Genomic DNA, 14,888 nt, shown 5'->3' on the forward strand with positions numbered 1-14,888 from the left:
TGTGAAACGGTGTCGAACGCTGCTGACAAGTCAAGCAAAACTAAGATTACAGAGTAACCTCTATCTTGAAGCATATGTAGGTCGTCTACCACAGACAGAAGAGTAGACTCTGTACTGTGTTTTGGCCTGAACCCGGATTGTGAATAGTCCAGGCCACCCACATCTTCAACAAAGCCTGACAAATGTCTATTGACATGTTTTTCTGTCAATTTCCCCAGAAAAGGAAGCAGTGAGATAGGTCTTAAATTGGTAAGCTCGGTCCACGGGATAGATGTATTTTTCCTGATGGGCCTTACCAACGCACGCTTCCAATCCTTGGGAACAGAGCCCAAGTCAAGAGATAAGTTGACCAGTCCTTGAATCATGGGGCCAAGTTGTCCAGAAAGGATGGGCATAAGTTTGGCAGGTATGAGGTCATCCGGACTACCACTTTTTATCTGGGTCATCAAAGCCAATCTTAACCCCATTTCCCAACCAACACACCCTGCGAACAGTCAAAATTTCAGCACACAATGTAGCCGGTAATGGCCTGTTTCGATTTAACCAATAAATGACCTTGTTCTTCAGCTCACTGTGGGACTCAGGCTTGGTCTACGAGAGTCGTGGAACACCCGCCAAGATAACAGTATATGGGTACGACTCTGGTGGAAGGTTAATGCGTGGAAGCTTTAAGAAAGAGCCAATCACCCTCGGTATTAGAATGTCTAATTGTGGGGTTTCTCCTATTGGTGGCTACATTGCTATCTAGGTCAGAATGTGAGTCAATACTAGTTGGTAGGTGAGAAATATTCACAGTATGGACTTTGGGAACTGGCCGATCGGGTGGAACGCTAACTGTAGAAATAGTGCCGTTGGAAACAACCCCCACCTCGGTAGCTGTATCGGAAGTTGGAGTCTTGGAAGTGGATGGAGTCACAATATGCTTCTCCAATAGGGCCGTGTTAGTAAGCATCATGCCCTCTAATTTCTCAAGCGAACATGAGAGCCGGTTAACTCTCTCGTATAAAGGTAGAAAAAAAGACTTGAGTAATTGTTCCAAAGGCTCGATATGGTCAGGAGGCAGGGGAGGGGCGTTGGACAGGATAGCAGGGGGATGTAGTGGCACGGGACTCTCACCAGCAACGGGGATACTATGTGGCGAATTTGTGGTTTTGTATAGAGCGGACCGGAACTGGTCTACAGACATCACAGCACTTTGCCCGAGATAAGGATACAGGATGTTCCGGGTACAAGCAATTATGCATTTCAAATTGCATATAACATACACAATATATAAATTACAGTTTATAGTTTACATCTCCTATGTCAAAAATAGGCATACCCCCAGAATTTCCAAAATTGATATGTACAATTTACAATTATGTAGTCTTTGCCTAATCTTGTCACATCTCTTTTATAAGATGGGATCCAGTTAAATAGAATGTTATCGGTGTTAGAAGTCTGGAATTTCCTGGTGTGGCCTCTGAACTTCAGGTACATGTATGAACTAAATAAATGTTTGATGCGGCCTATATTACTAGAGGAATGATTATTTTGCAGGTATGTTTCCAATGTCACATTACTGAGCAGAAGCTGTTTGATTCCTTTTTGAAGGCATGGTCACAACTAACCGTGCACCCAGCAGGAGACCCACTCGATTGCGGCAAGCTGGAAGACACTGCATGTGACTGACCCATGATGTCGCACCTAGAACACGAACTCGCACTCAACAACAGTACAAATTTGCTAAGGTGCCTAAACAGAACAACTGCACTCTTTTCCTGCAGAGTAAGCACTCCACCGTCAGAATAGTTTAGTACTTCTTCACAGATAATATTAATGCAATTAAAGTTGCCTAAATTTGCGTGTCGAAACGTCAGATTGCTTGCGCCATAAGTGTTGAAAGAAACATACTGCAAGGCTAAAAAAACGTTTTACTAAGCATTTGAACCTTTGTATATTAACAAGTCTTGTACTCTTGTATAAAGGTTGTAACACCACCTGGATTTTATTTGTAGGTCTCGCCTGGCGAAAGCAGCGCATGCGCTGCTCTCGCAAGACAGGACCTTTTGGAGTCAATTCTCCCCAACGCTTGCATGCATGCATCTGCATGGACAAAGATGGCTGCTCTCGCCATCTGTCCAATGCAGACAGCATGCGCGTGTCCCTATGGACTGTGGACAGTCATACACCATCTTGTCTAAAAAGCGCGTGCACCACGCTGCCGCGCTCACACCACGCTACCACGCGCATTCGCCACGCTCAATCCCCCCGCTTCCCCCACCTACTCCCACCGCGACGACACACTGCGCATGTACTCTGCCTGTGCAACCGAAGCGTTGTGTAATAGGGGCCTGAACATTTTCATGGGGAATAGCTAGGAATTAGTTCACAATAGCAAGGCAGCTTTAAAGTTTACTTCATGCCCTAAAGCGAATTCTATTTGCACGCATGAGAATGCCATAGAAGCAAGGAGAACGGCGACTATGCATTGACTGGGTCAGTGTGCATGCAAGGCCGCCCATGCCTCTGCGAGCTGACCTCCTCATTATAAAATGGCAGCAACTATATCTGCACACACGGAGGCATATCATGATGCCGCTTTCTTTGCCCTCGCAAAAGACGTCTGTGCGTCTTAACCACATACATTAACTCGAAATGTCTCCGAGGTAATGCATTTTTTGCTTACATCGGAGCTCGGAAAAACAGGGTAGGTAAGGACTGTTTCCGATCTCTGCTATCGGAGAAATCTGCATTTACTTGGAGATAATTTTAGTTAATGAATGCACTCAAAAGGCTGCAGAGGCAACTGCGCAGGCACAGCGCAGAAAACGACATCCTAGTACGGCCCCAGGAGCGCCAGGTCTGAGAGGAACAAGCCACCGTTCAACTCCCCGGCTGGTGGCACATTCCCACCTTTAAGATAGAATTGGATGCTGGCCTCATGAAAGTAAGAGTACGTAACATGGGCTAATTGGATTTGCAGCAGGTCACAGTCAAATTCAAAGCACGTGTTCTGGACGGGAATGAAAGTCTCAGCTGCTGCTGTCTGTTCCTGTTCCTTTAAGCCAGATGAGTGACCAGGATGGTGTAACACGCTGTTCCAGACAAAAGTTTCCACAGAGAGGCATTCTTTTGCAGGCTTTCAGTATGTTATTCGGTGGCGCAACAAGGATACCATTTGCTCTAATGAAAGCACGATAAATGCCAACCATCCTCTGTTTTTAAAGAAAAAAACGCCATTATTGGGGGTCACATGGGTCCCTTTTGTCCTGGTGCAACTGTACCTGTTGTACTATGGTTAGCTACTTTCCTGCAGGTATGCCACATTAACGGATAATTTTGGGTGATTTGTAGCGTTTTGCGTGACTGTGACATTGGGTTGAGCCAATTCAAATGCCCAAGGACTGTAGTATGAGTACCAAGACACAAGGTGAACCATGATAATGACAAAGTTGTACAATTCCATGATTTTGCGAAATACATCGATTTGGTATTGTATTACCCCTGGGTCAAACCAGGCAAAACTGAAAATCAAAATCAGGCTTTGCAAAAATATTCAAGCCACCTCCACACTGCAGGATGCTTTGCTTAAAACTGGACTTTTAAGATATGGTTACGGCTATTGGCATTGTAAATGTAAATGACAATGCCTTTTATTTATGTTTTAAAAACGAAAACAAAAAAATGCATGGTCATTTACAATGTCAATAGCTCAAACTCTTGTAATTGCGAGACCCATTACATTGCAAATGCTTGTTTTAATCTGCATTCTAACATTACCCAGAGTTTCTACTGTGTACCATTACTCACAAATCAGCCTTAGCTGCTGGCCTTTCCCTCCCCAAAGTTTAAGGCCAAGAAGCAGGTTTGTTGGTTTTCAGTGACTTTTCACTGGAATCCAGACCCTGGGACAAAGTGGAGTTTTGGATACAAGTATTGCATTTGCGACACCCGAAACCACTGAACTCTAGAGAACTAGCTTGACATATGGTTTCTATGTTCATACTTGGAGGAGGGCCAATTTGAAGCCGCCTCCCATACCGGTCTGTTTATCGATTTCTCTGTGGAAGAATTGCAATCTTCTTCAATAAAATGCACTGTGTGTGCATCGCAAAGAGGTGCAGATTCTTTCTGGGGCTTCACTGCAGCCACATGCATCCAGGTAGCACTCGTATCCATTGTTTAGTGCAAGGATCATGGAGTCTGTGCGAATCACACGTGAAGGGATGTGTACAAAGGAATATAGAACTTATTTTTGAAGGTTTTTTTGCAATAAGTCGATGCCTTTGATGCATGCCATTAAAGCAAGAAGGCAAAATACTGGATTTTTTTTTTTTAACCAAATGAACTGAAAAAGAAAACATACACATGTTCAAGAAACAGAGGTAATCAGAGAGTAAACCACCACTGAAAAGCAAGAAAAACGCTAGGAGGAGATCCTTGCGTCGTGCCAATAGGCAAAGATTCAGTTGATGCACAAGAGGGGGCAATGCCTAGGGGTGCAAACACGTGCACCAGGGCACGGTTGCATCTTTATAAATTACATTTTACTTTTAGGAGACGTTTTCAGGTCCAGCACATGGCTGAAGACACATTCCAACCCCTTTTGAAGAAAAGAGTTAAAGATAAACCCCTTTTAAAAAAACCCAAGCAGGAAAGGCAGAACATTGCTATTTTCGTAGCATCCGATAGAAAGTTATCTCTTTTATAACTCTCAAAGGGAGCAACATTTCTGTGCGTCTGTAGTGTGACCCTGTAAACAGAGCTCTATGAGAGGCAAACATGCCGCGCCCTACCCTCGCAAAAACTTATTTTGTAACACCAGCGGTGGTAACAACATTTTAAAAGTTGGATGACCGCAATCACTTCAGTTATATAGTTAATATATTTTTAATTCCAGGGAAAAAGTTGGTAAAGGAATTCCTTTAATAACATTACAAGGGGCCGAGTCACAAATAGACAGTACCACCTTAAAATCCTATACTGGTTACTTTGTACAAGGAAGAAAACTATGGTTACAGCCCAGATAGATTCACGTCATTTCTAGGGTCTCTGAATGGATGTCCTATTTAGTCAAATGTGCCTGCCTGACATTGTACACAGGTCAAGCACTGCATTTTGGGAATACAATTCATTTAAACTTTATCATATAATTCATCAACATTTACAGTATGGAGTCTAATTAATTAACATTTAAATACAATACGAATTGGATGAAACTGGCAATAGAAAAATAAGTTAATCTTCCTTTTAATGGCCTTCAACTATAGTTATCAGGCCTTCCAAAGAAACCTTTATAATTTTCAACAGTGGTCTACAAAAGGTTATGTGAAACATGTGACCTGAAACAGACCCCAGAGACTCAGTCATGTAAGATTAAGGCTCACGGTTTTCCGTTTTTACTGATTTTTGCAGATAAATGCAGACAGAAAACGATTTATTTTCTTGTCTGCATTTATTGTCAAATGTGGATAAAAAGGGAAATCGGGTGCCTTTTTGAGTGATTCTAAATACCCTCTGCCATGACTGCCAGGCCAATAACTGTGTGGACTGATAGGTAAGGGGTTAATAAAGAAGGGAATTTTAGTAAAGAGGCTTTAACAACAGTAGATATGCACAAGGCTGATACTGAAATGTGCATATTTTCATATAAGTGCATTGATTTATCTTCTGCGGGTGTTCATATCACTGAAACCTGGCAGGCATTCAAGCATGACTGCATATTTATTGGTTAAATAAATGTGGAAATATACCAGTTTCAGCTTTATTTTTTCTTCACAAAACCCTTAATAAATATGGATAAATACAGATAAAATTGACAAAAACAAAAATGATAAATACTGACAGAAATGTAAAAAATAAAAAAAAGAATACCATAAAATCAGGAGCCCTATTTAAGATGCAGGAGCTTTCGCTATACCGCTCAAATATGGGGAAACAAGCTAGCCTCAATTTCAAATACAATTTCTCATTTCTGAACCAAGTCTGTGGAAAATAGGGGTAGATCCACCCCAAAAACATATTGCCTTAATGAAAGTTAAAGATTTTAAATGACTAGATATCGAACCATTGGTTTAAAGAAGTTGCAAGAGAAAGTCAAAAACCTTAAAGGGGTAGAAGGGGGGGGTTAAGCTAAGTTAACTCTTCCACCAAATCACTGAACACCCCAGTTCAGTGCTGGAGGGGCGGCAGATGGGGTGTGAAGTGTGAAAGGACAGCAAAGTCCCAAATGTACCACACATCTTTTCTTGTATTGGCTACTCACAAAGCTAGAAGGCAGGAGCTTGTGTCAAACCTATTTCACTAGATGGCCTCTTCCTACTCCTCTGGTCTGCAACATCAAGCCTCGCTGATTAAAGGGAGGAATATAAGTAGCACTTACCTGCTATTAATCTAAGAGAGGAGTAGTTCCCTGGCCTGAAAGGAAAGCACTGCTAGGCTAGAAGAAGGCCCAATACACATGTTTTAATTTTCCTCTTCCAATCCACAGCCCTGGAAGAGATGAGAAGACCTGCTCCCCATCCACACATCACAGGCCAGCCCTGAGAGTAAAGCGGCATGCTGTCATTGCATAGAGCAAACCACAACGACTATTCAGAAGCATTTCTTCCCCCGCTATCATACATAAGGGTGAGAAAGTGCAATTATGAAATATACTCTTGAGAGCCTGTGTGAGGGCACCATATTATCATTGATCATTGCCATTTCCTCAGTGGATACAAAACACATTCTAAACTATAAAAATTGTTACCTTATAATACAAAGGTACAAACAAACACACATCTTGTAAGAGTCAAAAATTTGGAAAAGTTACATACAGTGTTCTTGCTTACTGAGGGGCGAAGAAGCAAACCCAGCAAAGGAACTCGCAATCACATAATCGGCTATCTGCTGCAACGCCAGCAGCCCCGTTGGGTTGTTGCCCTTCTTCATCTGATCCTGAATAAGACTTTCAAGGTCTTCACGAAAAGCCTGCGGAGACATTCAAATAACACCATGAAGTAGCACAATGAAATGTGCATTTTGCCACGCTGTAAACCTCTCCCGGTATATCCATTTATTATAAATCTTTTGCACACTTAAAGAAAAATATATTCACCGAAAGCAAAGAAAATATTCTGTGCTTGGACTACTTGAGAAACCAACCCTGGCTGTTCGCAGGACACGCAAGTGTGAATTCTTAATTTAAACCTGGAAAGTTCCATGAGCTATAGAAAATGTGAGCTCTCCCACTTGACTAGCTGAAGGGAGGGCGAAAGACAATATCTCCCACCAGTGACAGCTGCTGAACTAAGAAAAAAGTGGGGCACATACAGCTACCTGGAGTGAGGTAACCAGGCACACCAAAATCATCCAAGAGAGCTTTGGGTGGCAGCTGGACTCCCCCCTTCTACAACCCTTCAGAAAATGTCGAAAGGAATGTGCCAAAAGTGCAATTTACAGTGCAATTTTCAGATAAAATGACTAACCAGCACCTGTTTTACAGGTAGGTATAATGAAATACTTCCATATGTTATTTATGTGAATGGTGTGCCAATTGAGCTTTATGCTCCGCAGAAGTGTAGGAACAGAGGTGTTACACCACCAAGAATCCTTCAAACCATCACGGCAAACCAAGTGGATTTTTTTTAGAACACTTCTACACATTGTTTACATAGCCATAGGTTTTAAGACACTTCTAATGTTCTGGGTGTGGAATTTAGGATTAAAGTTATTGTTACAAGACCTGAATAGAATATTTGTTCAACATTTCGTACTCCAATCAGCTTCCCAGTCAATCATATATTAGGAACGAAAGTGTACTTGGTACAAGCTGTGAAAATGAATACCTACACATCTCACAATTTTAGACCATAAACAAGGCTGTCGGCCACTTGAGGCCTGTCTGGGATGGAAGTTACAGATTAGATGAGACATTGCAAGTCTGAACAGAATACACATGCCTTAGGGTACATTAATCATACAGGCTCTGGTCTCAGACGGTAGTAGAGAGGACTGTTAAACTGTATCAATACATGGTTAAATACTTCCACAGGAGTTGTGAAATAACAGCAGTACGTTCTCTCTGGCACAAAGAAAATAAAATCCTCAATAAACGTTTCTAAATAAGAATGAGACCTGAAAATCCACTTTAAATATAATGAAAATGCGAACATCAGATCTGCAGTTCCTTGTCAAATATAGATCAGAAGCCAAAGATGACTACTAAATGCCAGGGCCATCATTATTTTATAGAAAGCCGCCATTACAGGTTATACTCACCATTGTGTCAATATATCAAGGAGGGTCACCATATGCCAGGGTTACCACAAGCCCAGGGATAATCACAACTATGCTGAGACAGCCATCACTATGTCAAGGATACTCAGAATATTCAAAGTATGGCCATACATGTGCCATGGTTTATCACTACCATGGGTGGAATTACCATGATTATGCCCACAAATGATACTAAAATACAAGTGTTGACCACAATATGCCATTGGTGGCTACTATTATTAAAGGGAGCATCACAATAATGCGTGAGAAAAGTAATTCTACAACAAACAGCAACACTAGCGAGAAAGTCACAATTACGCACGGGCTGTAATATACTACATATGCCCATGTAAAGACCCATTACACCAGAGCTGAGCACCCTCATGCCACAAAAGGCCTCAACATGCCAAAGATGGGCAAAGTATGCGATGCCCATCAGTATGCCAGTGGTGGTCACCATAATAGCCACATTATGCCAAGGTTGCCATAATATCCAAAGGGAAGGGAGAACAATATTAATTTGTGCTTTCAAACAGCGCAGTTCGGCAGGAGACAGCAATACACAGGTTTGAGCAAGCACATATCACAAGCTGTATCTAGCGTAATTACAATCAACTACACGGTTATACAGTTTAGTGAAGGAGTTTAAATAGGATTTCTCAGCAAACACTGTACGAAAAAAATCAAAATACATGACAAAAGAAGGACAACTGCACACTTTTATAAATGTATCTTTATCAGACGAGTCTTACGTTCGTGAATATTGTCTCATTCTGAAGTTATAATTTGAATTGGGGTGGAACAAGGTATACATCTAAAAAAAAAAAAAAAAAAATCAAAGATATTACAGGGGAGAATTGTTGCACCTGTAATATCTTTAAAAAATGTATTTAGTTAAACAAACTAAATTATGTACCTAATGTGCACTCCTGAAGGACTGCCTCAAAGTTCTAGGTTTTTTTCAAGAATAGAGTTTCTAATCAACACATTTCAGAACATTAAAGTTAGTGAGAGCCAACACTTATGTCCATATTCCAGCCAAAGTATATTTTATATATTTCAAGCAAATATTTTTTTAACAATACAGGCTATTGGGCATAGACTCCTAGTTTCAATGGGTAGCCAACCAAGAAAGATTAGCCCACGGATTAAGTGTTCCAGTCTTCTGGATCTTGATACTTGCCAAGCAGTGGCATATGAATTTGCATGCAAAAGGAAAAGGCATTAGTGTTATCAAGCCCAAAAAGGAATAGGGACTGAACCATTCATTTGAAGCCCTCTGCTGGGATAAGAGGATTAGTTTCACAAAGGAGCCTAATTTGGTCTTTACCTTTTGAGAATAAAGCTTTCTCTGGACTGTTATATTCAAACAACAAAGATGGGTTGTATAGTCAAGTATGCTTTGTGAATCTAGTCAACGTTGTACTGATGTTGAATAGGTGGGAGGAAAGGGAGGGGGGGGGGGGGACTTTATTTTTTATGTGTTTATGATGCAGACATCCACGACTGAAGGTGCTGGATTCCCCACACGAGATTTATGATGTCTTATAGGGAAGAGGCTTTCATATAATACTGGGTGTCAGTAGCATAAAGAGGTCAGTAGATGTTGGAGTGCCTCAGGAGAGAAGCATATATACTCAACAGTGAGAGAGTTCAGACAGTCTTAGGAACACCCTGTTGAAAAGAAAAAAACTGGAGAGAGAGTTAGATAATTCTGTTTGCTGAGAGCGATTTTCCAGAAACTCCCTTGTACTCATCCATTTTTCTGTGATATTTAGAAGGGAGGGGTGAATGATCGTCCCCACAACTATGATAAAAGATTTAGATAAAAAAAGGATAAAAATATTATTTTAAAAAGGTATGACATGCTTCCAGCCTTCAGCCAAGTAGTTGCCCAATTCTCAATGCAGAAATCAGAGCCTCACAGACTAGCTAGTTAATGTGAGAACCCAGTTTGTGAGGGAAGGAAATGAATTGTGAATAGCAGGTTTTAATAACCTAGATAGAGGAAAGCTCCTGAAATAAGGTACTCTCAAACCTGTTCGGATGCATTCCTTTGTAGTATGAAAGTGAGGATTTGTTTAAAAAGAATGTCAGACCAATATAGAGACATACACGTAAGTGCAGATAATTTTGTAAACTACAGCACTTCTGTTTTGCTCTAGCAAATTGATTTGCTTGGGAGGCGTTACTAATGAGGGTATTATAATAAAATGGAAAGAGGAATTTAGAAGTGATGGTAAAGAAGAACTTCTGAAACAAGAAAGGAGCAGAAGCATGGATTTTACATTGCTTATAAGCATACAAAACCACAATATTATATTTGTATTTTACGTATATTGCACACCCATAAAAAAGAATTCAATCAAAAACAAAATTAAAAAAGTCTTTTCTGCACAGATGAGTGAAGGCTTGACATATAAGCAGCTTTTAACCAATTACATTGATATAAGAAAAGCATTTTGCTCTAGGGTTTAACAAATGTTGGAATAAAGTACAGAATCAACATCTAGTCTAATACTCGGAAGAGAAGTTGAGACATTAGTCCTTGTCATTGTTAACATGCAAATACGGTGAAGGAGGGAACATATACAAGTATAGCACAACGCAATGCTACCAGGAACCAATATTTTAACGCTGTTGCTTGGAAAGAAGTTCCAAGCAGGCTTTCTTTTATATTTACTCTTCCCGATTTAATGGAAGGCAAACTGGTGGGCAGGCAAGTAGGTTGTTTCATGTTTTTTTTACTTTTAGGCATTTTCTGTAGAGTCTGTACTTCTACATCTTTTTCTTCTCCTCTTTATGTTTTAATTTGACTTCATGTTTTTATGGAGATTTAAAATACTTAATAGACAAAAATAAATGTAAAAAGGTTTAAAAAAACATGGCAATGAATTAGTGTTTTATAAAGATTATTCACATTATGTCCTTCCCCAAATATCTGGCAATCATCCCTCTGACTTGGATGAGATCGATGCAATCAATTTCCCGAGGGACATATCTGAAGCCAAGATATTATTAATGGGTGGATCCATGAATTTCAGGTTTGAACTGGAAGAAACAAGTTATTGGAAGTGTCACAGAACCCTCCATAGACAAATGTACTTACTCTGTTCAAAGTGAGCTTTAAACGTTAAGACACAAAGGCAAAATATGTTAAAACCTTGCTGAAGTTACCAACAAACACTACAGACAATACTAGGAATTGTTCAATCAATTAACTTTTTGTCTCACGGACCCACATCATATGACAATCCATAATGACTGAACGATAGAAATACTTCGCCTGTCTGACGGACTGAAACATGAGCACTGGAACCTAGTGTAATGCCTTTTGCTTCTCGTCCTATTCATTTGTTTTTGTATATTTTGTTTTATTGAAATGCCTAATAAAATGTTTGTTTAAAAAAAAAAAAAAACCTTGCTCAAGTTATCTCATATACTTTGTTTCGCACAGTTCCTAACTTGCCCACCCATGTTTGGACTTCCTTACTCCAATAAAATTACTACATGACCCACTCTGATTAGTAGCCAAGTGTAACATGGGTTTGCATTTTTCATCCTCCTTTCACCTTCTAGACTACAAGTCGAATGCTTTTAATCTGTAAAGACAACAATTTATAATGGAAAGTAGCTCTGCAATATCATGTTACAGCTGTCCTTTTATGTCCTTGATCAGCCTGCTGTACAATATATATTACAACAATAACAGTGTAAAGTAGAAGCATCAAAGAAGTTAGAAATGGGGGCAATCTGAGGTTTGACCTTGGCGGTCGACAGTGTATGAAGCTCACTCATGCACCCAGCTCTTAGAGGCACAGATGAGGATGACCAGTTCTTGAGAAACTTGATACAAAGGGCTCTACCTACTTTCCTATGCTCCTAATCAAGAAAAGTCTGCAAAATCAGATGCAATCACATCAACGGAATTGTCCTTACAGCTCCAACATCGCATGACATGTTTTTAAGATCCTATCTTCATCATCACATTAGCTTACTATGCTAAGAACAGTTTTTTTCTTCTCTCTTGGTAAAGGAACACTGCTAAAATTAATAAAAGTTGCACCACGTCCGACGGTTTCATATACAGCATCTACCTATTGAACGAGACAGATGCTAAGCATGAGCTGTTCTAGTCAGGTGTAACCTGCAATACATCAGGGCAGTTCTATCCATTATTCACTGGTGGTTCAGAGGCAGATACTGACAGAATATGCTCCACACGCCCCACTCCTGATTATGGATGAAAGGCTGCCAGGGGCCAGTCAGAGTTTCATGAAAAAGTTATAGTTTTAGGGGTCTAGCAGGGGTTCAGTAAATACTTTCCCTTTGCGTTATGTTCACGCCAATAGCCTGCGTTCAATAAAACAATTTTTACTTTAAAGATGGTCAGAGCAACCAGCCTCTGCTCACATCCACACCACATGTAGTAGAGACAAAGTGTAACTACAAAACCATACAGTATTCCAAGGGTTACACAGCACTTCACGCCTCTGACATGGCACTAGTCGGCATTTCCATAGGGGTAATATACTTCTCCATGATAGCACTATGAATGGAAGCGTACGTATCTTTCGTGCGACTTATACCACTAATAATTAATAGCAAACTGAGAGAAACATACTGACGCAAAACTCTGAGAGACAGACTAAAAGCTACAGAGTCAAGAAGCCACAGAAAAAAGTTCATTCCTGCCCAAAGCCACCTCATTGCCTATAATCCTGGAGCAAAACAAGTGACTGCCGTACAGTTACTCTACCCACCAAAATGGAGTCTTAATATACATTTGCCATTTTACCATGTGCTATTTGCAATGAAGCAGAGAACAACAAGAAATAAACTAGGGCTGTGTTCAGCACCTAAGTGAGCTCGGAGGGTGTATAAAAAATAACGTTTCATTGTCATGCATGAGGACCTCTGATGTGCTCTTATGGGTTTTTGAAGCTGTGTCCAGGCATACAGCTGAGATATAAATGAGTGAGAGTTAAGCCACTTAAATATTAGAGCTATTGCATGGATCGGTATTGTTTGTATTGTGTGTGTACATGACAGAGTGCTCAAAAAGTGTTACTGCAAGTATGAACCTATGCGTAGTCAAGTGTTTGAAAAAAGTGTGAGATTATGTGCAGTAATCCAAGCATGCAAATACCGATCTTCTGTACAGTAAGTAGCCTGCACCACAAGGTTTAAATCTTGTATTAAATGCAGGAAGAGTGAGAGTGAAAATGGGCTACCCAGGTGGTATATGATACCAATGACAATATAATAAACCCTGGAGTGTACATGGAAGTGGTCAAAGAGCAACACGTAGAATGCCCATTATGGAGCAATCCACAGTATATGCTCTTGCGTTAACCTTCGATTGGTAGAGGAGCAACCCAATCGAATGGGCATCATGCAACCAGATATAAAATGTGCTTTGTGGAGGCTACCAAGATGGTGACAGCAATGAGCAGGAACTCAATGCACATCCTCACGATCCTACATGATGTCATAACCTTAACTGCAAATATTTGCTGCCAAACGTACCAAGAGATATGGAAGGCCTACATGACCCTGTTCTGCCAATTTTCATGGCTGGAGGTTGGCTGAATGAAATGCAGAACGTCTGATGGCTCTCTGGGATGTCGAAGTCAGAGGAGATGCAGCCGGCGCCTCGGCTGATGACAAGCAGAGTAGGTTCTCTGGCTCACTGTGGGAACGAGCAAGGAGGAAGATGGATGAGGAGAAGGCTGGGGAGAAGGTGCCAGGGGTGGGAGTGGTCTGGCCCTCTCACGAGAGGCGCACTGGTGAGCCAAGGGCATGGCTGGGCCTCGCTGCTTCAGAGTGCAGCAGCTGAGGTATGCCGGCAGGGCTGGTGCACTGGATTCCCGATTCCACATAGTGACACTTGTAAGGTGAGGTGGGGGGCACCGCAGAAAACACCAGGCCAGATGACCTATCAGTAAATTAAAGTCGGGCATCCTGCTTGAACTGAATATTAGTGTGACCTGGGGACTGAGTGTCCAGAGACCGGGGATGGCCCCAGGAGAAGGGGCTTCGGAGAGAGAATGGTCATTTGTGAATGCGACCAGATCGGAATTGAGGCCACCCCCAAATATTTTAATTTGCAGTGAGAGCACTTGAAATTATATGCAGCATTGGCGCCCCTGGGGGGAATACCTGGAACCCCACAAAGACATACTGCGCCACAGGCATATCATAACACCGTAATGAGCTGGGCTCGGACCCAGTGAAGCATATAAACGCAAGAGAGGTAATATACAAACCGCCACTTACTGGTGTGCCATACCACAAGGATAAAGACCCGCGGGCCGAGGAGCTCACAAGAAAGGGGTGAGGAAGGTCTGTGGCCACTACAGAGGAATTAAGCCTTACTCACAGTATTGATATACCACTGGAAAGTTGACTAAGAGCCCTTGGAAATAAATGAACTTCCACTATGTAGCAGACAAGACGAGTTTGGGAGCCCAGCAATTGAAAATTGGCAATTACACCAAGAAAATCTTACTGGCAGATGTACACCCACCACAAGGGGAATCTCAGCAGGGGCAAGGCGGGGGCAATGGTAACACCAACAACGGACACCACTGTAATCCTAAAGCCCATAGAAGGTACTCGCATAGCCCTGGAAAACAAGATGGAAC

General features: G+C 41.4%; 1 protein-coding gene across 7 annotated transcripts in view; it reads right to left on the reverse strand.

The window, feature by feature from the left end:
• Positions 1–14,888, reverse strand: part of ADD3 (adducin 3) — a 326,180-nt gene that overhangs the window by 121,165 nt on the left and 190,127 nt on the right. For 5 of the 7 annotated variants that reach the window (XM_085603437.1, XM_085603440.1, XM_085603443.1 and 2 more), the window contains one exon: positions 6,801–6,954. In XM_085603437.1, the coding sequence (XP_085459563.1) occupies positions 6,801–6,954 (154 nt within the window). The remainder of the gene's footprint in view (positions 1–6,800; positions 6,955–14,888) is intronic. The other 2 variants (XM_085603444.1, XM_085603439.1) reach the window with 1 other exon arrangement.

The sequence above is a fragment of the Triturus cristatus genome, chromosome 1_2 (genome assembly GCF_964204655.1).
Source record: "Triturus cristatus chromosome 1_2, aTriCri1.1, whole genome shotgun sequence".
Classification (NCBI taxonomy): domain Eukaryota; kingdom Metazoa; phylum Chordata; class Amphibia; order Caudata; family Salamandridae; genus Triturus; species Triturus cristatus.